Source organism: Aquila chrysaetos, chromosome Z, assembly GCF_900496995.4.
Source record: "Aquila chrysaetos chrysaetos chromosome Z, bAquChr1.4, whole genome shotgun sequence".
NCBI classification, from domain to species: domain Eukaryota; kingdom Metazoa; phylum Chordata; class Aves; order Accipitriformes; family Accipitridae; genus Aquila; species Aquila chrysaetos.
In genome coordinates, this window is record NC_044030.1 from 33,409,484 (window position 1) to 33,430,740 (window position 21,257).

Consider the following 21,257-nt stretch of genomic DNA (forward strand, 5'->3'; position numbering starts at 1 on the left):
ACGCCTAACATAAGTAGAACATACTCCTAAGCCCTTAAGGTGACTGTTCTGCTCCTGGTATTGAAGCTATCACAGGTATCTCTGCATAGTTCCATATTTTTCTGCTTAAATCCTTGACTCTGAATATGAGTCCATGTTTTAAGATAGGAAAGTCCTTGTTTTAGTTCCTGCTAACAGTGTTGATAGATGGATAGGCACTGCTGAGCAGCTCAGAATGGGATCCAGGACCCCTGGTGTGCTTTCCACCACTATCATTCAGGCAGTATTGATGTCACTGTTTTCCTCTGTGAGCTGGTCCTCTTAGCGGATGACTTAGGAAGTCTTACCATTTCTGAAGCTGTAGACTTTGATATTGATAGTGATGCTGATGTAGCAGGGGTTTTGTGTGTTTGTTTACAACACAGCAAATGCAGGAAGGAAAGCTGTACTGAAGCTGTGGTCTCTAAAAGTAGTTTTATCTAACCACCTTGGGTTAGTATGGAACTTCCTATTTACTGTACTGCTGTGGAAGGCAGGGGGTTATGTCTTGTTCCATGTGCTGTGTCCTCTAAGCACACAAGACCCTTAATTTGCCTTCTCACTTGGAAGGAATCTTTGAAGTACGAGTTTGGTCCCCTGTCTTTGTCCTGGCTTTCTACAGCATCTTTACATAATTTGTGCTAGATGTAGCTGGTTTTAGAAATGCCAGAGATAATGGCTGTTCAGCTCCTTACTAATCCAAGCCTAGCCAAAACAGAAAGAAGGCTTGTAAAGGAAATGGTGGCTGTCATTCCTATGGCTAGATAAAGGTTGAAAGGAAAGTTTGTCTTTTGAGATTCTTTGCTCCAGTCATGGTACCAAAATATTCCAATGGCTGGAGCAACTCTATTCATGGAAAGAAACCATGGAACAGAAGCTGTGTTGTGTCTCCAGGATACCACTTTGTAGGTGAAAGCACCAAATGGTAGCACTGTGGGACCAGTAAACTCTGTGTGCTCACCAGCAGCCTGGCATCTGTTGCTCTGCATAGTTTAGAAGTATTTTTCTTTGAGGTTACAACATGTTAGAATCTCAAATCCAATCCCTGTAGGACAGTTTGATGTTGTTTGCCTACTGATTTCTCCAGAAGAAATATGTGCATTGCTGTAGGAAGCAAAGGATGTATTACTTTAATAATTTTTTAGTTTATTCTCTGTATTCTACCCATAATGTTGTTGAAACATTTACGAGTTATAATAATTCAGGAATAATAGTAGTGTCTTTGGTAAAATAATTATCTCAGCAAGGTAGATGATTCAATTCTTCTTTAAACTTTTGCAGGCCTTGCAAACTCAAACAGCAATAGTAAGACTGGCTGTGCTAAGACAGTCTCTACTAAAACAGAGTAACTACTATGGGGTGGAAGGTTTGGCAAAGCAGTCCATTCTTCCCACTCTCACCTTACAAAATTCAAACTTTTATTTATTGATGTACAGGATGTTTTGTTGAGAAATCAGTTTAAGTTTGATGTAAAGTGATACATTACTCAAGCACACGTTTGGATTGTAAAACTCTCCTACACAGTATTAGAGAAGTTGGAAGGTTTTCAAAATATAAAGAAATAAATACTTGTGGGAATAGTAAAAATTTATTCTGCCTAAGTATGTAGGACAAAAGGACAAATAAATCTCATGGGGATTATTTCAGCTATTGGACTGGTAGTTTCTTTAGATGCAGGGTGGTTAATGTCCCTTGTCTGACAAGCTCCATGAAAATATTTCTGTGCTTGGCTGGGATTCTAAAGAAGCATACTATGTGAGGTAGACAGCTGAAGGGAAGAGTTCCAAAGGAGCTCCAAGAGCAGTTCCCAGGCAAGAGTTGACAGTGGCAGCCAGAGTCATCCACTGCTCCATTGCATGACAAGAGGGAACACAACGTTGAGTTCCAGAGGGACCTGGCAAGGTGTGTCCAGTTTCCTCCACAGCCAGGGGTTTGTTGGGTTACCCTAGTCTACAAGGCCTACTTGAATGACTTGTGACCTGTATGCAGATCAGGATCTGGCATTTGGTTTTGCTTGGCTTACATCTGTGATCCAAACAGAAGGTTTTCAGATACACATTTGTGCAAAGAACCTTGAACCTCCTTCCCTGGCCGTAGCAAATCCTGCCCTTTTTCTCTTCTTCCTGAACTGCTAGAAGTCACAAGGAAGCATGGTTATCCACAGATCAGCTGTGTCCCTTACGCCTATTTAGATGTGGGGGCCTCTGCATAAGATACTTAACTGTAGTTCAACACTGGTAGAGTTGAATGGCAGAATGACCAAGCTGGCACTGAACATTCTGTATCACGAATCTGTATACAATTGTCCACATATACCCCCACTCTTCTTCCTATGGAACTTCTTGTTCTTGTCATAAAATCATAGAACAGAATCATAGAATCATTTAGGTTGGAAAGGACCCTTAAGATCATCAAGTCCAACAGTAAAAACTGCCAAGTCCACCACTAAACCATATCCCTAAGCACCACATCTACATGTCTTTTAAATACCTCCAGGGATGGTGACTCAACCACTTCCCTGGGCAGCCTGTTCCAGTGCTTGACAACCCTTTTGGTGAAGACATTTTCCCTAATATCCAGTCTAAACCTCCCCTGGCACAACTTGAAGCCATTTCCTCTTGTCCTGTCCCTTGTTACTTGGGAAAAGAGACTGACACCTGCTTCGCTACAGCCTCCTTTCAGTTAGTTGTAGAGGGCGATAAGGTCTCCCCTGAACCTCCTTTTTCTCCAGGCTAAACAACCCCAGTTCCCTCAGCTGCTCCTCTGAAGACTTGTGCTCTAGACCCTTCACCAGCTTCATTGCCTTTCTTCAGATGTGCTTCAGCACCTCAATGTCTTTCTTGTAGTGAGAGGCCCGAAACTGAACACAGCATTTGAGGTGCAGCCTCACCAGTGCCGAGTACAGGGGGACGATCACTTTCCTAGTCCTGCTGGCCACACAATTTCTGATACAAGCCAGGATGCCGTTGGCCTTCTTGGCCACCTGGGCACACTGCCGGCTCATATTCAGCCAGCTGTCGACCATCTTTATAGCTTAGCTTTTGGCCTATATTCAAAGCAATGCAAAATAAATCTAAATATCTGCAATCTTCTTTTTCCTTCTGTTTTTAAGATAAACATGTGACTCTCTCGACTGCTGCCCCTCCATCAAATTCTGGAATTGTTTGTAAATGCACTTGATCCAGATGTTTTCATATCTACAAGAATAGAATAAAAAATTTTGCAGCAGTATAGAGCCTTTTGTCCAAAAAGAATAATAATTACTTTTTAGATACTACGTTTACAGCTACAATATAATGAAGGTCGTTTTATCTGATGTCTGTTTATCTGACACCATATTTTCCACATAAGCAAGTAGAGACCTAAGGATTCATATAAAGAGTAGAATTGAAAATAGAGTTCAGATATTTTACCTGAAACCTTCTCTTTGCAGGAAATCTAACTTTCTTCAGTAGTGTATTTGGTGTTTTGGACCTGCCCCCGAAAAACTAATTTGTAGAAGTGGTATTTAAATAGTGTTCCAGATACTGGATGGGATAGCCTGCTCAGCTGCTGTTTTCTCTTTCAGTCTGTAAATAGATGATGTCTCTTCATAGAGGTAGCAATGTGGTAATGGTAAACAAGATTTCTGCAAATAATATTCTACAGTTTCTACAAATAATACTTCTGTTTGGTGTCACACAGGCCAAGATAAGGCTGTTGGTCAAAAGTCTTGGTTTAATTTGGGTAAAAGTGTGTATCTATTATCCAGATCCAGTTTGTAGAACTCTCTGCTACAAAGTGTTTCTGGAGAGGAGATTTTCATAATCGAAAGAATTGAATATTTATAGGGATGATCAAGATGTCCTTAGTTTATTATGTAGGAAACAAGGACACTAAAGTCTATGTATCCAGAGCCCTTGCACTGGGGAGTAAGCAATCTGTTAGCAAACATGCTTGGGTAGAAACTCAGCTTTGGATAGGCAGCTGGTACCGCTGAAGGCTTTCTTACCTCTTTGTCCAGTTTCTGAGAGACTGCTGCTCCAATCTGATTTGGCAGTTGCTATATTCCTAGAAGCATTGGCTCAGATGTTCAATATCTTGATTATAGACAAATGGAAAGAGATCTGTCTCGGTAATGTACTTCCATTAGGCAAGTGTCAGGTACTAAGGAAACCTTAAATTATGTTTGAATTTTCTTGTAAGCAACTTGATCTTTATTGTGCTGTAGCAATTTGTTTATGGAGAGAGTTCAGCTTCGTTAAAAGTTTTGGACATCTAATGGAGAGCTTGTGTTGTTTTTCAGCCAACTTTCTAACTTCAGCAGTTTGGTTCCTTTGTTTATCTCCCTGGAGCTTATAGACTGTATTGCTGAATATTGAAAAAATTGTTGTATTTTGAAAAAAACCAAACAAACAACAAAATGAAAAAACACTTGAATGTTTTCTTTCCATAATGAATGTTGTCTTATACAATATTCATGCACTAAAAATGATCAAGAAAAAGCTTGGTGGAGTAGCAGGGGAGGGTGACTTCAAAGTGCTTTGTGTGTCCTTCTCTTTTACAGTGCATTGTGAATTAGCCTTTTCCACCTGAACACACAAATGTTGGAAGACCCAAAGGTAGATGGAGAGTGTCATTCTGTTACACTGAAGCCTGTATTGGGCTTGATCCACTGTTCCATTACAAGAGGAACTGTAGCATAACTTTGTGGTAATAACATGAGGAGCTGCAGAATCAGGACCTACCTCAGTTTTAATACTGTTTGCAAAGAACGGGAATATTTGATTTTTTTTTTTTCCCCCATCAATCTTTTTTTTTTTTTCCCTCAACAGGATCCACTCTGTGTAGCTATGAACTGCAGCCATCAGAGTACACTACAGACCCAAGGGCCGCCAAGTTATGTCCTAAATATCCTGTTCCAGAGAGGTAATACTAACATCTTGTCTGATTGGGGGTGGAGGGAGCAGAGATTTGGTTTGCTTGTGACAGTTCTTCAGAAAATATGCAGCACAGATTTATTCTGTTTTACAGGTGGATGTTTTAGTGTATTATTGCCACATGTTTTTAAAAGATTGTGAAGGCAGCTCTTAAAGAAAAACCCAAACTATCCATGCATGTGTTACTGAGAGTATAGAGCGGTTACCTTCAAGTTCTCTTCTATCTCATGTAACTGGCACTGTGCTGAGTATCAGCTGTTTTACTGCCTTTCACCCTATAGCCAGCTGCCTGTCAGCAGTGCAGATCAGAGACAATTATGGAGCACTTTGGATCTTTGGGAGGAAAAAGGATATATTGACACACAACGCTCTGCAGTGTTCACTTCTTATAACTTATATCAGCCAGTCAGATTTAGCAAATTGCTTCATTTTTTATTCTTTTGGTCTCCGAATGACTAATACAAGGATGGTCAAGTACTAAAAAGAGGGCTGTATTTTATAAACAGATCAATTTGAGTTTTATTGTTTAAAGTATTATATTAGACTGCTTTTTGTGAAGTAGGGTAGAAAAGTTTGTAGCTCCAGAAACTCTGCTAGCTGTGCTGGCTGGAACTGTGGAGATGAGCATTGCTGAGAAAAGTGATCTGTTTGCTGTTGTGCACGCCCTTCTGTCAGTAATTCCACTCACTCAAGAAGAATTGTGTTTTCTCAAAATTTAGCTTCTCAAACATGTTCAGTAGTAGGTTGTAACTGCAGAGTCTTTTTCTATGCACAGTTTTTTGTTATGGTTTTATTAAATGTTATAATTGTGTCAGTTCTAAAAACTCTGATTTTAAGTCTCTCTTGTCTGCATGGTAGCTTCTCCAGTGAATAATTTTTTTTATATTGTAGTGACAATAAGTAGCAGCTGGAATATTAACTTTTTTTTACTTTTCCCCACAGCAGATTAATATTCCATGCAGCTAACCAGCTGTTATAGCTGTAATACAAAAACAAATGAAAACTTCACTGCCAGCTTGCATACTGAAAAGGCTTGTCAGTCTTCATTTTTGCCAGAATTATATTGACTTTTCTCACTGTGTGTTCCTATGTCATTCAGTGTGAATGAATATAGCTTAATAAGAAACCAGAAGAACAGTGTGTCAGAGCTCTAATGACACTATGTAAATTCCTCACAAAAACTACCTCAAGAGTTATTTTTGAAAAGCTATTGTGTAGGTGGAGCATTTCGCCTTTTTTATTTGGTATGAATAAAATGTACAATATGTTTCAATATTTTTGAGGTTGAAAAGTCTGAACTTAATGCTCTAAGGCGAAAAAGGCCAATATTGCATCTGTAAACCACTCTGTTTTTCAGATTTTTATAGTTAAATTATTTGAGTAAATTAGTGTAATTTGGAGGGGAAATAGAATCCTGTGGAGACAAACAATTGAAAACTCAACACCCTGTAGGCTGAGGCATTCAGCGAGAACTTACCTAACACTCCTCAGATTTGATATCAGAGGTATGAACCATCATCTGATTCCCATTAGGTCCATGGGATGGAGGTACCGTATGCTGTGAGGACTGTCCCTTGATGTTGTCTGTTTAATGACCAGGCTTCTTCATGCCCTTCAGTTGAGGCTCCACCTCTCAAGGGACTCTGGTCCTTCAGGTTCAAGGCATTATGTCCAACTCTGACACAGCAGTGCCGTCTAGCAATGCAGCCAGCAATACGTGTGTCTTCCAGAGGTCGTGCCCAGCCTATCTCAGCCTCAGTAGAGCATGACTTCACTGTTTAGAGGACCCTAGAGGAAAACCTATCCAGCTTATCCCTGCAGCATTTATCTATCAACCAGCTGTGCTGAGCTCTGCCAAGGGGCTGCCCTGTAGATGTTATAAAGAGCAGCTAGCAGTGGCATTCCAACCAGGCTTCCCACACAGAAGTTGCTGTATATGTCCAGGTGTAGTAGTGAGAGGAAGAAGCTCTCCTCTGAAATCTAGTACTCAAACAATCAGATGGGTCTCTTAACTTCATTTGAATGTTGCTTTAAAAATACAGTTTTTAACACCATCATCTGCTGGCTTGAACTCCACTTGCTCTTGTTCATGATTAAGCATCATGTTGTTATTCTCAGAAACTTGTAATTCCATTTCAGTATGTAATATACCAAGTTATAATCAAGAGGCCATATGAAATAGCACAGGTCACGCAGAATAGATCTATTATTGTATGTTGTATTAACTGAGACACCTTACCTCACTTATTCAGTCAGAACCACTGAAACAGTGCAGATCTGAAACGGTGGATTCTCAGGAGTCCCATTTACTCAAGAAAGCCTGTAGGAACCACCAAGCTCATTTTTTTATTAATTACAACAGTTAGAAATTAATTATTGCACGTGATAATACGTAACAAAATGTCTAGTGAGATTGTTATGGCTTAAGGGATGTTAGATGAGTAATATAAACTCTGGTAGGCAAAAAGCATGTTTTCCTCTGTTGGGATGTATTTTGGAACAGTATTTTAATCCCATTAGTTCCCCTTTTCAAAATGGATATTTTCGTATTTGGATGCAGGAATGACAGTCGTTTGCCTACTCCCAGCTCAAAATTTGAGCTTTGTTACTGATATTGACAAGTTCTAAATGCTCTAGGCTTTCTGCAAAGTTGGAGCAATTAACAATTAAATAAACCTCCCAAATTTCAGTCTTTTCCAGTATTACTGCATATAATGAACTGCAGTATGCTGCATATTCCAAAATAGGCTATGTTGTAAGAGGCTGAGAGGATACATGGGGTGCCTTTTAAATAGGACAGCCATCATTATGGGTTTAATTTGGTTTTTAACAACTGTGACTAATTCACAATTACTTTGCTATGGTTAACTGCTGTCTTCATCAGTACCCAAAAGTAGACCATCCACATGAGCATCTCCAAATGCATTTACCTACTCAGCGCAGTAAGTTTAAAACCATATAATTTACAATTGTCAGTCACTTCAAACAAAAGCCTAGGATCTACTAATTACCTAGGTACATCAGGTGATCATAATCCTGAATTCTGTACAGAATAATTACACACTAATGGTTTTAACATCGACTTGTTTTCCCCCAAAACAATGCATAGAAACTATGTGCCTAAGGCAGCTGGTTTACTCACTACGTGTTTAAAATGACAGAATTTTGGAAAGGCATGGGCTTAACAAATAGTTATTGAGTACAGAAAATTGCTGGTTTATAGGTCATTGCTGAAATGGAGGAAACTGCGAAAGATTATGTGCATTGCTGCTACAGTCCACTGAAATCTTTTAAGTAAGGAAGATTGGGCTGAGTGAAACAAGTACAGAGGTTAAAAGAAAAGACTGACTTAATATGAAAGACATTTCTTTCATTGGATCCAACTACAGGAAGGAACATGTAATTCATGGAATGTGTCTGAAGTGTAATTGGGAAGATTGATCAAAAGATGTAATAGGCCACTTTGAGATCTGAGATAGTTTATGAGCAAGAAAGGCAGCTACACTAATGGGAAACATTTGGAAAACAAAATTACCCAGTTTTAAAGTGAAGTTTTTGCTCTCCTGTATCTTCCTCTGATGGACTTGATAACAGGTTCTGCTGAGCATTCTGCAAAATTTAATGCATTGCGTGAGTATTTTGGGGGAGGATGCTTCCAAAACAGTTCAGGAATAATGAAACAATAGAGGCATCTTTGCATGTTTTGCAAAGAATGTAGTGCATGATTTTAACAAAATTAATGGAAGTAAATACTGTGTAATCTTCAATACAAGAGCAAGTTTAGTATGGGGAATTTGGTTTTGCTTGGCAGCAGTTGTACATGCTGATGTCTTTAAGCGTAAAAAGTATGCTTGCAAGAAGAGTATTGTCATTCTGGGATTTCTTTTGCTGCAAATATGGGCCAGTATTCCATTCTAACATGAGTGAAAGGCATTGTTTCAGCTGCTGGTTCACCACCTGACACTTGAATGAGAGATGTTTAAGCAGAAATAGGAACGTGTATTTTCTGAGCCTTGTCATTTAAGGGTGGGAGGGTAATAATTTCCTATTGGACTGTGCACTCCAGCCTCACAGGGTTACTTGTAAGAACTACATCACTTCCCATTATGATCATCTTCATTCCAGCAGCACTTGTGCTTTCAACACATGGTTTCTGGTTATAATGTTATGAGGGTGGAATGGTTGCATCTATTCACCTTTCATTTGTGTGTTGATGTGGCATTTATATTAAGTAGGAGTAATTTTTTTTTCTGATTTTTTTTTCTTGTGTCACCAGTGCACCTATTCCATTCTTCCATCGCTGTGCTCCTGTGAACATTTCCTGCTATGCCAAGTTTGCAGAGGCCCTGATCACCTTTGTCAGTGACAGTAGTGTCTTACACAGGCTGATTAGTGGAGTTATGACCAGCAAAGAGATTATAATGGGACTTTGCTTGTTATCACTAGGTAATTGTTTTTCTCATTACTAGCTATTTCTTAGTACTGCATTAGGAGATTGTTAACACCCTCTAACTACAATATGAGCAAGAAACATGCATGATAGCAATGAGCCCTTAGAATATGGTCCAGAATGCTTTTTTAAAATTTTATTTGACAGCTGGATAACTTATTCAAAAGCAATTTACATATGCATTGCTGTTTTTTCTCCTCTTCCACTGATTATGAGATAGGGGATGTATGGCTGTTGGTTAGCCAACGTTAGTTTTGGTATAATTAACAGAGCTTCCCCATTCTCCAAATTTTTATTATACTACTCCCCTTTCCCATTTCTAATATTCATCTTCTGCCAACCCAAGTCCAAATAAACCCTTTCCAAATGAAAAGGACAGGGTGAGAAATGCACAATAGCACACTCTGCTAGAATGTAGGGGGTTTACTTTATTTCATTTAACATACTTGTGCAGGGATATGAGAACTTTCAAAGGGAGAACAAGAAACCTAGGTGCCCATTTGTTGTATTGAATGTTACCTCCTTCTTCCCCTTCCCCTAAAATTAAAAACTTCGCACTTTTGAAAATCTCAGCCTTGTCTGAAGAGCTGGAAATTCCCAGCAGTATAGATGTGCTGAATTGTTTCTATAGCTGGGAGATGCTTCTGGCCTATAGAGTGACACATTGCACTAGACTGAAGTGCTGTTTTAACAAAGTCTTGTGAATTAAGGTAGAATGCTACTCACCCACAGAAATTACTCTCCTAATGACTCTATTTTACTCGTACCAAGTATAAAATCTGAAATCCCCAAATGGGAGGCTCCTGATGCTAGCCATGTATATGAGCAGTGTGTGGTTTAGGAAGAAACACTGTGAAGCTATACCAGATTAATAAGTCCTTTTTTTTCAGTCTGCCTTTGTGGTTAAAAAAAAAAAAAAGAAGAGCATGCTAGATACCATTTAAAAAACCCAAACCAAACCAAAACCACAAAAGAGACCGTTGAGTATCTTTTCAACTATAACTAGAAAGCTGTTTGTTCTTCTATCTTGACTGCTTCAGTGTTTGATAATAACAGTAGAAAGACTGTTCCGAATCTGAAAGCTAGTGGCTGATCAGCAGTGCTACTGTTTGCTTAGAGACAGAAGCTAATACTGAATTTTACATACAGTTAATTTTAAAAATATTTTTCATACCTTCATAGTTAAATAGAATTTAGTTATTTCTAATCAATGAGTAAGATTGTGTGATTCAGAAAACCATGTTCCAGTGGCTTTCATGTAACTACTGTACACAAATACGTATATGCAAAAATATGTGTGTGCCCTTACACACACCACTCACTAAATCTTACTTGGCTGAGATTGTAGAGGGCTTTTTGACATGCAGTTCCTGAATAGCAGTGGAACTATATGAACAAAGCTTGTTAAAGAACTCATTCTGAATGTTGAAAATAAATTCGTAATTCTTTTACTTTTTACTGGCATGACATTTTGGAATACACAGGTGTCACATTATCTGCATTTGTTTGACAAGTGTATTTGAGTGTAAATTCTGCTCTGGTCCTCAGGCAGTGTGCTCATGTTACCAGACTCGGAGTACTGTCATGTCTTGCTGTGTGTTTTGTCATTGTCTAAATACATCTCTGTATGTATGCATTATGTCTTGTATTTAATGTACCATGTAAATGTACTTATGCTCTCTTTGTTTTAATCAACAGTATCAAAGCAAAAGTTGTAGAGGTGCCTAATTTCCTTAACTGTCTGTGCAGTGAGTTTGTAAGCCTCAAAAAAGAAATTCCTGTCTAAAAATTCTGTTGGAAGGCAGTTACCTTAGTACAGTGGGAGAATTAGGAAGGCTATTTCTACTTGAAATAATTGCTCTGCTTATATTATTTGTCTTCTTTTGCAGTGTTGTCCATGATTTTGATGGTTATAATCAGGTACATTTCAAGAGTACTTGTCTGGATTTTAACAATTCTTGTCATTCTGGGATCACTTGGTAAGTCTTGTTTGTTTCCCAGTTTCTGAGTGCCCAGTTCTAATCTTTGTGCTGCATGTTCTCAGGCCAGCTACATCCTGCACTGATCATGGACCATACATTTCCCTTCAGCTTTCCTTTGAGTCCCTTGCAAGACATATGTCAAAAATGCCCCCATTGTAATTGCAGTCCTCTCCCAGAGAGTATGTTGCTCCTTAGAGATTTGCTGCACACCCTGCTTGGCTGGCAAGCTTCCTGTCAGCCTAGCTCACTAGAGCCCACACAGGCAATATGGGCTATTTCTCACAGAACTCGTGGCACAGCCCTAAACTTTGCCTACTTCTTAACCTGCCTTCCAAACATGCCAGCAAGGCAGCTAGTCTGGGTGTGTCTGATGGCATACCCACCCGCTGGGCATACTCAAGCATGCAGGAATCAAAGGGCAGCTATTGTTTATGCAGCCTCAGGGGACCTTAAGATGTAGAAGTGTCCATACAACCCTGACATGTTCATCAGCCCCTTCAGTCCTCTGAGTAGCTCCATAGGTGTATCTAAGACCTGTTCTTGAGGAGAGGAAGCAAAGGTGCTTTTCTAGCATTTCTAATTAAAGCCTTGTATTTCCATATGACTCAGAAAGTCCTGCATGAGCTAGGTTATGTATGAAATGCAACCAGCCATGCTGTCTTGGGAATGGCCAAAGATTGTCTCATCCAAAATGATGCAGCTTGCATGAAAATAGCTGTACTTTATCACATGAACTTTTACATTTGTAAAACTAAAGTTTTCTATTATTGATACTCAGTAGCTAAGCCAAAATGTATAGGCAGATGACTGTAGGGAGGGAACAAAAGTAGAATAATCAAATCAGGAAGCACTAGCAATTTCATTCTTGCAATTCATGACTGCAAGGGATGGAAAAAAATCAGCAAACCATGTATGTTTTTTCAGGATCACTTGGTTTTTCTGCTTACTGGTCTCAGGATCTGTGACCACAGAAAAGCGAAAAAATAGCTTTCTTTTTTTCATTTATATTCTCTTTAGAAGCTGAGCAGCTATGTTGAGTGAACTAGTTGAATGACATATCTTATTGCCATCTGTTATTATGTTCTAAAAAATCTCATCCATTACACGTGAATAAGAACATGTCATTTGTGAGACATACCGCTTATTCTGTATTCACTGTTTGTTCAGGAGACGCCAAAAGAGCATCCTCCATTTTAGACCTGAACGGAGTACCTTCAGCAAAGACTTGTGATCTCTAGATAAGCTCATGCAGCTGATTCAGAAATAACAACAGAACACAGAAGGATGCTCAGAAAAAAAATGTATCAGAGGGGAGAGGTTATCTCCCTGAGGGGCTGGAGTCCTGTATTTAAGAAAAGTTCTAACTTGGAAAGGTGGCTAAAATAGGAGAATGATATTGTGGCCATAAGGCTAGGATTTGGTAACAGGGGTTAGAAGAAAGTACCTTGTGTTATATTGGCCTCTTGTGCCTCTCTGATGTTTTTTCCAGTGCTCAAAAGACATTGTCTGATGCAGGTGTAGCTACATGTCATTAACCTGAGGTGCTGTTTTCAGCATCAGGGCTGTTCCTATTCATCTCGATTAGTCTTCCCAGGAGTTGTAAACTCCTCCTTTTGTTCCTTCTGTTATTTTGGATCCTAATCCAAAGGTCCCTCTCTGTTGCTTCTAAATTCTTACTCCCTACCTTATTACACATGTATATACATACATCCTGCCGTATAACTCTTTATTCTTCTTTTTTTTCTTTATTGCCTATCTAATGGGAGCTGAGTTCTTCATTGTTAGGGCTCCCCATAAACTAGTCCTTCCATGCAGTTCACCCTAAAACACAGAGTCAAAGAGCTGCAAGTCTCTTAAGTGGTTGTAGTGGGGTGAGACTGTGAAAAGAGTATATCCACTTGAGGGCAACACAGGAGAGCTAAGCGCTCCTCCCTCCTGAGAAGTTCCTGTTGGGTTAAGCGTCAGTGCCCTTGAGTATTCTGTACCAGACTAGACTTTAAAAGAAGTAACTGTTTAGTTTCTTTGGTACTAGGTAGTATGACTGTGTCACACAGAAGAGGCATCTTTCATTTATCCTTTTTTTTTCTCTAAAACATAGGTGGTACAGGGGTCCTGTGGTGGCTCTATGCTAAGCAACGAGTATCTGCCAGTGCTGTTGAGACTCAAATAGCCAAAGACAATCTTCAGGCTCTCCTGATCTATGCCATTTCAGCTACAGTCTTCACGGTATGTTTTGCTAATGACTATATTATTTTCTTGTTCTGTCTTCCTGGTGATCTCTTTTTTTTTAATTCAGGTGAAAGGTTTATATTGCACACATTTTTGAAGAGTTTATTTCTACTACAAGCTCTATTGCAGTGTTTTTTGTTTTTTTTTTAACTTCCAGGCATTGTTCTTTAATATCTGGTTTTGAGTCAGGAAAGAGTTCCTAACCCTGCAGCTACTTTCATCTACTGTAAAATGTCCAGAGGGACTTCCAAGAATAGGTACAATATTGGTCTCCCTATCCAATTTCACTTAGGAGATTTTTGTTAGATTCTTAGTTCAGAGGTACTTAGTCATTTCAGTTTATTTGAAAGTCCATAGACCATTCCTACTTATGAAATCGGTTGTTCCCAAACTTTTTCCATTTACAGAAGGATCATTGTGAACTGAAATACTAACACTGATTACTGAAACAATTTATCTTCTTTAGGCCTTGCTGTTCATTTCGGAGTCAGTGACTTTACTACTCAAAATTACAAAGTTTGATTAACTTCCATGTCAAGACCACCACACCATGCTCAAACATAAATATTAAATTGTATTCTTCGTTAAATCTTGCTGATTTCATTGTTTTGTAAAACATAATTGAGGATAGAATCTGGTCTAATCTCATCAGCCTGAGGCCGATGATGATTCCAAATATATAATTATGATCTTGGAATTCCCCTGAAGTATAATTTGGAAAATGATTTATCACCAGAAGAAGCTGATAGATGTTTTACATTTTGATCTTGTGATCTTATAGATAGAGCATGTGTTAATTTGCTGTGTTTGAATATCCTAGCTGTGCAAAATGATAGCTTTCTTATTTTTCAGTTGTCTAAAATGTAATTTGGAAACATCTCCCTCTAGGTTATCTTGTTCTTGATAATGTTAATTATGCGCAAACGAGTAGCTCTCACCATTGCCTTGTTCCACGTGGCCGGCAAGGTCTTCATTCACCTGCCACTGCTAGTCTTCCAGCCATTTTGGACATTCTTTGTGCTTATCCTCTTCTGGACATACTGGATCACAGTCCTGCTTTTCCTTGGTACTACAGGTAAGCATTTACCAGTCCTATTTTAAACAAATTCCACTTCATTTTTGCAAGGTTTCAGGCAGTGTTGGTTAAAAATCATGTGGGAACCTCTAGGAAAAAAACCCACCACATATTGTGCCTCTGTTCTTTTCTGCTTCAGTGACTTCAAAACACTCGTTTCAAGAAAGTTGTTGTGCATTTGAGTCTGCATTCCCAGTATGTTACTTGTGCCTTAGGCCAGCTTTTTGATTTGATGTAAGTTGGCATGTTGCAAACCACAAGGCACCATTAATAAGACTGCTATAACAATTTTTCAAATAATTCCCTCTAATTTTATACAAACAAGTTAAAAACAGCCTAATCTTGCAGCTAATCGCATAAAGTATTGTATTGCAGCCAGTACTCACACAGGTGAAGACATAGTAATGAAAAGGCTGTTGCACACAATTACTGTCTCCCAAAATGTAAATATACTGGAAGTAGTTTTCAGTTGTTCATAATTTAGGTGTCCAGTATTACTCCAGCATTTTCTAGGATTATTAGGGAGATTTTTCTGCTGTTTGTACACTGTATTCTGAGAGCAGCCAATGTACTCTCAATTTCTGCATGCTGTGAAGAGCGTAGAAGATGAGAGTTTCATTTGTGTTCATGGTCTGACAAGAGCTTCTAGAGTTAGTCGATACTATAGGTCCAGTCTTAGTTACTTCAGCAGAGAAACCCAGCAACTCCTTTTCAAAATGGGAGATGTCTGTGTTATTTTGCAGTAAGTTGTAGGAAATAGAGACCATCATTCATTATTAAAACCTTAGACTTTTGAAATTTATTGTTTACTGCCGATCCAAAAGTAGCAGTGTTTCAGGTGACAGAGCTATTTCAGGTTAAGACAAGGTAAGTATTTTATATTTCATAGCCTGAATTCTTAGTGAGGGATGGAGGTAATAGAATTCACGTGTTCTTGTTATCATTACTGTTGAAATTTTTAGTTTTCATTACATGCTGACCTATGTGCAGAAAATGTTTGCCTCTGAAAGTAAGTTAAATCTCAGTCCCATGCTTCACTCTGTGAGTTAAAGACCACTGCACAGGGACTAAATTTGTAGCAGAACTTAGGCTGATATTATACTTTACTGATGGAAATCTTCAATTGGCCTTGATTCTGCAAAGGCTAATTTGTGCTTTTAGCCTTACATGCACTCAGTATCTTCACTGATACCAGTTAAACAAAATCTTTGTGCAAATAGGGCCAGGTGCCATATGCTTTCTTCTTTCTGAGATGATGTAAGCACCATTTCCTTTTTTTACCCTCATTTATTTCTAGGTAGTCCTGTCCCAAATGAAGAAGGATTTGTTGAATTTCGGATGTTAGGTCCTTTGAAATACATGTGGTGGTACCATGTAGTGGGACTCATCTGGATCAGCGAGTTTATCCTAGCCTGTCAGCAGATGACAGTAGCAGGGGCTGTTGTGACATACTATTTTACAAGGTAAGAACAGCTTAGGTCTACTGAGAGTAGCCTAGAAATGGAATTAGTGGAACTAATGAGGGACAGAGCTTCTGGTGAGAATACTTGCTTCTGTCCTGAAAGCTGGAGAGCAGTTGAAATTGTATTGATTCTTTTAACATCATATCAAGTTCTAAAATAATCTGGTTTGGTGGTTATAGATGATATTCTTGATATTTAGGACTTGAAGTCTTGTTTGCCTTGTACCTTGTGCACTTTGTACAGACACAGAGGGTTGTTTACAAAGCCGGATGCACCTGGAAAGTCATCTGTGATGCTAATAATTAATGCTGATAAGTTTGGTGGAGATTAAAAAAATATTGAAAGTAATTGATTATTATCTTAATTGCAAAACAGTGCTGTTTAAATTATTTACAGTGCTTCATTAATCTTTCTTACACAAGATTACTTAAGATCTTATTCGATTCATCATTTACATATGGATTCTGACAAGATCATGTACAAATAAAAAGTGATACAAAATATATGTGCATTAAAGCTCCATATTTCATTGCTATGTTTGTGTACTAAATTGTGTATCAGGGCATACTTTACTCTGGCTATTCTGCATGTATCTGCTAGCTGTTTAAGAAGGCAATACTAATTATTAAGCAATGGTTTTACCAACCTTCAGGCACAAGAATTTTGCTTCACAGAGGTAAGAAAATTATTTCAGAATCGCAAACTTAGCTTTGGGGTTTTAGTCTTTAGTATTTGAAAATTTTTCTGAAATTAAGATTGCTTAAGTTTACTTTAAATAAGTGAAAATTAAAGTTCTTATTTTAGCCATGTAGGACCCAAATTTTTCAGAAAAAGTGGTATCAGATGCTTTGTTGATATTTCATGAGAATAAATGGTACTTCAGTGATCTGAAGTATTACATACTGGTATGTAGAGTAGAACTATGGCAATATTTTTGGTAAGGAAAAGAAGCAAGTACAATAATACCTGTTTTGTAAAAGTACAGTTTAATGAAGTTTCTCCACATGTCATCCTAGATCTAGTAGTTCATGATACATTTCTTCAAAAAAACCCCTAAAACCCCACCATATCATTGTTCAGGAGCTAGATAAGTAATTTTATTTCAGATGTTCTCAAAGTCTTTTCCAAACAATAAAAATACAACTCCTCAGGATAAAGAGCAACATGAGTAGAGGATGTTGACAAGATATTTAGCAGTGGTGGTTTACTTAAGAAAGAAAAACCAAGATGTTGGCATGATGCTATCCCCAAGAAAAAAAGCATTAGTATCCTAAATACACATGTAGTTCAGCTAGTGTTTTTTGCAGCCTTTCATATGAAGAATATCCTATATAAAAATTTATCGTGATATCCAGCAACCATACTCTATTCTTGCCATGTGCTTTTAAGAGTCTTTTTTTTTTTTAAATGGTGTTTTAAATAATGCATGCAGATATTTTTCAAGTGCATGATTCAGATCACAAATGTTTAATTCGTTTGTCTTTTTAATTGAGACTGTTATCTGAATTACATTTGACTCCTTATCTGCCCTAGTCTTTAGAACAATTCAAAGGCAAGGAATTAATTTACTGTGCTGACAGAAATTCTGTTATTTTATTAATGATTAAGTCCTCCAGTATACCAATGAAATACATCTATGAAGCTATTACAAGATGTTACACAGATATAATCTTGTGAATAATGAAACTAGATGGAGTAAAGAACTAGGAAAATACAGAGGAGAGAGGATAGCTTCACATTTAAATAGATCGCTTGGCAATATATATGCTTCATCTGTAAGTTTATGTATTTTCTATCACCTGAGGGTAAACGATTTTTCTTTTAACTGTACCCTATCATTCCATAACAGGAGTTTTATTTTAAGGTAGTAAATACCCATTTCTCCCTCCTACTACCCTTTTTTGTATTTTAAGGTACAAACCTAATCTAGAAAGTGACTTAGAAAGGGCATTAATTTGGACTTCCCCATTATTTCGTGTATTAACAGCTTTCCACAGCAAATGAGATTTAAGTTACCCATGGAGAAATGTTTTATATATGTTCACTGTTCATTCAGCTTAGCCGGATGGATTCCTTTCAACTCGGGCAATAACAGACTTCATGGTGTTCTGCATTGCAGACTCTGCCCTCAGTTATATTTACCTCAAAAGAAGGAAGTGGTTGGGTTGCCTGGGTGTAAGGCTCAGACCATTTATGTGATTGTGCCCAAAGGGGAATAGAATTTATCTTCCCCCACCTGAGCTCTAAAACTTAATTGGAAGAAAATACAGGGTAAACCTATTTTAATTATTAACATCTCAGGATTAAGTTACGCAGATGTTAGTTTCATGGAATGAAGACTCTGCTTTTTTATCTTTTTTGAATGCAACTCACATGAAAGTAACTTTCTCCCAAGCTGGGGAGATATTTTATGTTTGGAATGTTAGCACTTGTTCCTTTAATATGCTTATCGTTATGTTAATATTTCTAATAAAGAAAAAGAGCCATTCTTTAAGTGTTGAATAGAGCTGTTCTTTGAGAGAGAAACAGAAGTGGCTTCCTTGACGGGAAATATAAATAAAAACTTTAAGAGGGAATTGCTTCAAAGGTGTGCAAGTGAGTATTCATCTGATAGATCAAAAATATTCTAGCCACGTTGCAATAAAATAGCTTGTTTTAAGGCTTAGTACTTGGTTCCTTGAGGATATAATAGCTAAATCAGAAATGTGAAACATCTGAGGAAAGAATTTACCTAATAAATGAAAGCAGTAATACCCTATACTCCAAAGTCTCCACAAAGATGTCCAACAGAACAGGAGAGAAGGGGAAAGCAAGTTTATCAGTAATCTGACTAATAAAATATTAACATTGTTTCTCACTTTTTTGGAAGGTTTTGAATTGCACACCATCAAATGTAGTTGTATAGAAACTGCTAGCTGGTGACAGTGGTAATGCAGCCAACTGCTAGTAAGACTACCCTTAAGACATACTGATTCCTTATCCTATTCCTGTTACTGCATTAGAGCCAAAACTGTGACTTGCACAGACAGTCACTGTGGAGTGAACAATATACCCTGAAAGCTAGTATAAGGATAATACACTCCTTTGGCATGTTAGTTTATTGGGAATTTGTAGCACTTCTAGATGGTATTACATACATACTGATCGTTCTCCTTTATTATTTTTCTCTTTTCAACAGGGAGAAAAGGAATCTGCCGTTTACTCCTATTCTGGCATCTGTTAATCGCCTTGTTTGTTACCACCTAGGAACAGTAGCAAAGGGGTCTTTCATTATCACACTAGTGAAGATACCACGAATGATCCTTATGTATATTCATACACAACTCAAAGGAAAAGTAAGAGAAATAGTTTCCATTTTCTTACTGAAACTCAAGACATGATGTGTTTACATCTAATTTAATTTTATCTGTGTGGGAGGCTGAAAGTCTTGTTTTGGAATATTTGGTCTTTAAAGCACTGTGGGATTGAGCAGCACTGCTTAAGTTACCAAGCTGAGTATCAGTTACTGAAACACAAAGGAATACTGTTTTCTTAAAGTCTGTTGGTTTTACTTTTTATATCTTTTTCCCCACATTCTGTGCTTTCTAGGAAAATGCTTGTGCTCGCTGTATGCTTAAAGCCTGCATCTGCTGCCTTTGGTGTCTAGAAAAGTGCCTGACCTACTTAAATCAGGTAAGATTTTCAATATTCAAGTTTTATGTAAGGGCTGATAATATATATATTCCCAGAATGCAGTCTGAGGCTAACACATATCATACTTTGGAACTGAACTTGAATGACAGTACTTCAGTCTTGTCTCCATTACTGAAATTACATTGCAAATCACTACATTAGTCTTTGTTTACATTGCAAAGGTGAAAAATAGCCAGTATTCATCTTTGTGAATATGTTATCTCAACTTTATAACAATTTCTTTAGTGGTTGGAGATGTTCCCCCTTATGCCCACTCTGTCAAACTACATCTGAGTTTCAAAATATGTTTGCTATGAAAAGAGAGTGAAGCTTTTCTAGGTGCAATATTTAAGGTTCACATAGCTGAAAAACTGTACATAACATCACATTGTCATCATCATCTACACAAGCTGCAACACACTAGCTTGTCAGGCCCCTTTATAAAAGAGGTTTTATTAGCCTGTGGTTCCACCTCTGTTAAATACATACATAAATATCTTTTTCACTGTTGTTCATTTTTTTTGCTTGTGGAAATATAGAAAGTAAAATCAGAAGAAAGCATTTAAAAACCCCCAGTGTAATCCTTGAAAATTGTCCTGGCTAACCTTGAATGCAGTCTAGTGAAGTATCTAGAAATTATCTTGGTGGGCTTGTATGACTCTCAAACTCTTCTATATTTCCAGAATATTTTTCCTAACTACTTAATTGCTGTAGTTATGCCACTGCTCACCTCCTCCTGCAGAGGTATTGCAAATTCTGTTTAATTAGTTTTTTGGAATAAACTTGTTAATGCATAAATGATGAGCAAGGGAGGAGAATAGAATTCTCTACCTCGTATAGGCTTCTGTCAGCTGGTACATACTGCTTGATTCAACAACTCTCAAGGGAATCTTTGTTCATTAGCATCATATGACTTATGTGACTTATTCAGAAGCTGTATCTCACCCCTCCTTCCCCTGGCTCCGTCTGACATATATGATCATTCCATGAGTAAATTTTCAATCTCCTTTTCCCAGAACGCATATACAGCCACAGCTATCAACAGCACCAACTTCTGCACATCAGCAAAGGATGCCTTTGTTATTCTAGTGGAAAATGCTTTGCGAGTGGCTGCCATAAACACAGTTGGGGATTTTATGCTGTTTCTAGGAAAGGTATGTGTGCTGTATACAGTTGTTATGGACCTACATAGTACCAAGCTTTCCTTAGCAATGGCTTGCACCCCAAATACAAAATGCGTTAAAATTCCTGTTTCTTAGCATGCACTTTATCACATCTAGCTGCATCATGTCAGGAAGGGACTGTCCAGGATAGGGAGGATAAACAGATGATCCACTTATGTTAAGTAAAAGTGATTAGAAAGGAATAGCTGAAGATGATGACGCCTTTTGCATGAATTTATTTTTAGGGAGTCAAGAGAAAGGTGATTGGAAGTTCCAAGTTTTTGAT

At 38.0% G+C, this 21,257-nt stretch overlaps 1 protein-coding gene across 3 annotated transcripts in view; it reads left to right on the forward strand.

Moving 5' to 3' along the window:
• The window catches only part of SLC44A1 (solute carrier family 44 member 1), a 69,527-nt gene that overhangs the window by 38,749 nt on the left and 9,521 nt on the right, over positions 1 to 21,257 (forward strand). For all 3 annotated transcript variants that reach the window (XM_030004401.2, XM_030004402.2, XM_030004404.2), the window contains exons 5-13: positions 4,833 to 4,926; positions 9,214 to 9,383; positions 11,277 to 11,366; positions 13,468 to 13,595; positions 14,487 to 14,673; positions 15,971 to 16,136; positions 19,315 to 19,471; positions 19,725 to 19,808; positions 20,825 to 20,962. In XM_030004401.2, the coding sequence (XP_029860261.1) occupies positions 4,833 to 4,926; positions 9,214 to 9,383; positions 11,277 to 11,366; positions 13,468 to 13,595; positions 14,487 to 14,673; positions 15,971 to 16,136; positions 19,315 to 19,471; positions 19,725 to 19,808; positions 20,825 to 20,962 (1,214 nt within the window). The remainder of the gene's footprint in view (positions 1 to 4,832; positions 4,927 to 9,213; positions 9,384 to 11,276; positions 11,367 to 13,467; positions 13,596 to 14,486; positions 14,674 to 15,970; positions 16,137 to 19,314; positions 19,472 to 19,724; positions 19,809 to 20,824; positions 20,963 to 21,257) is intronic.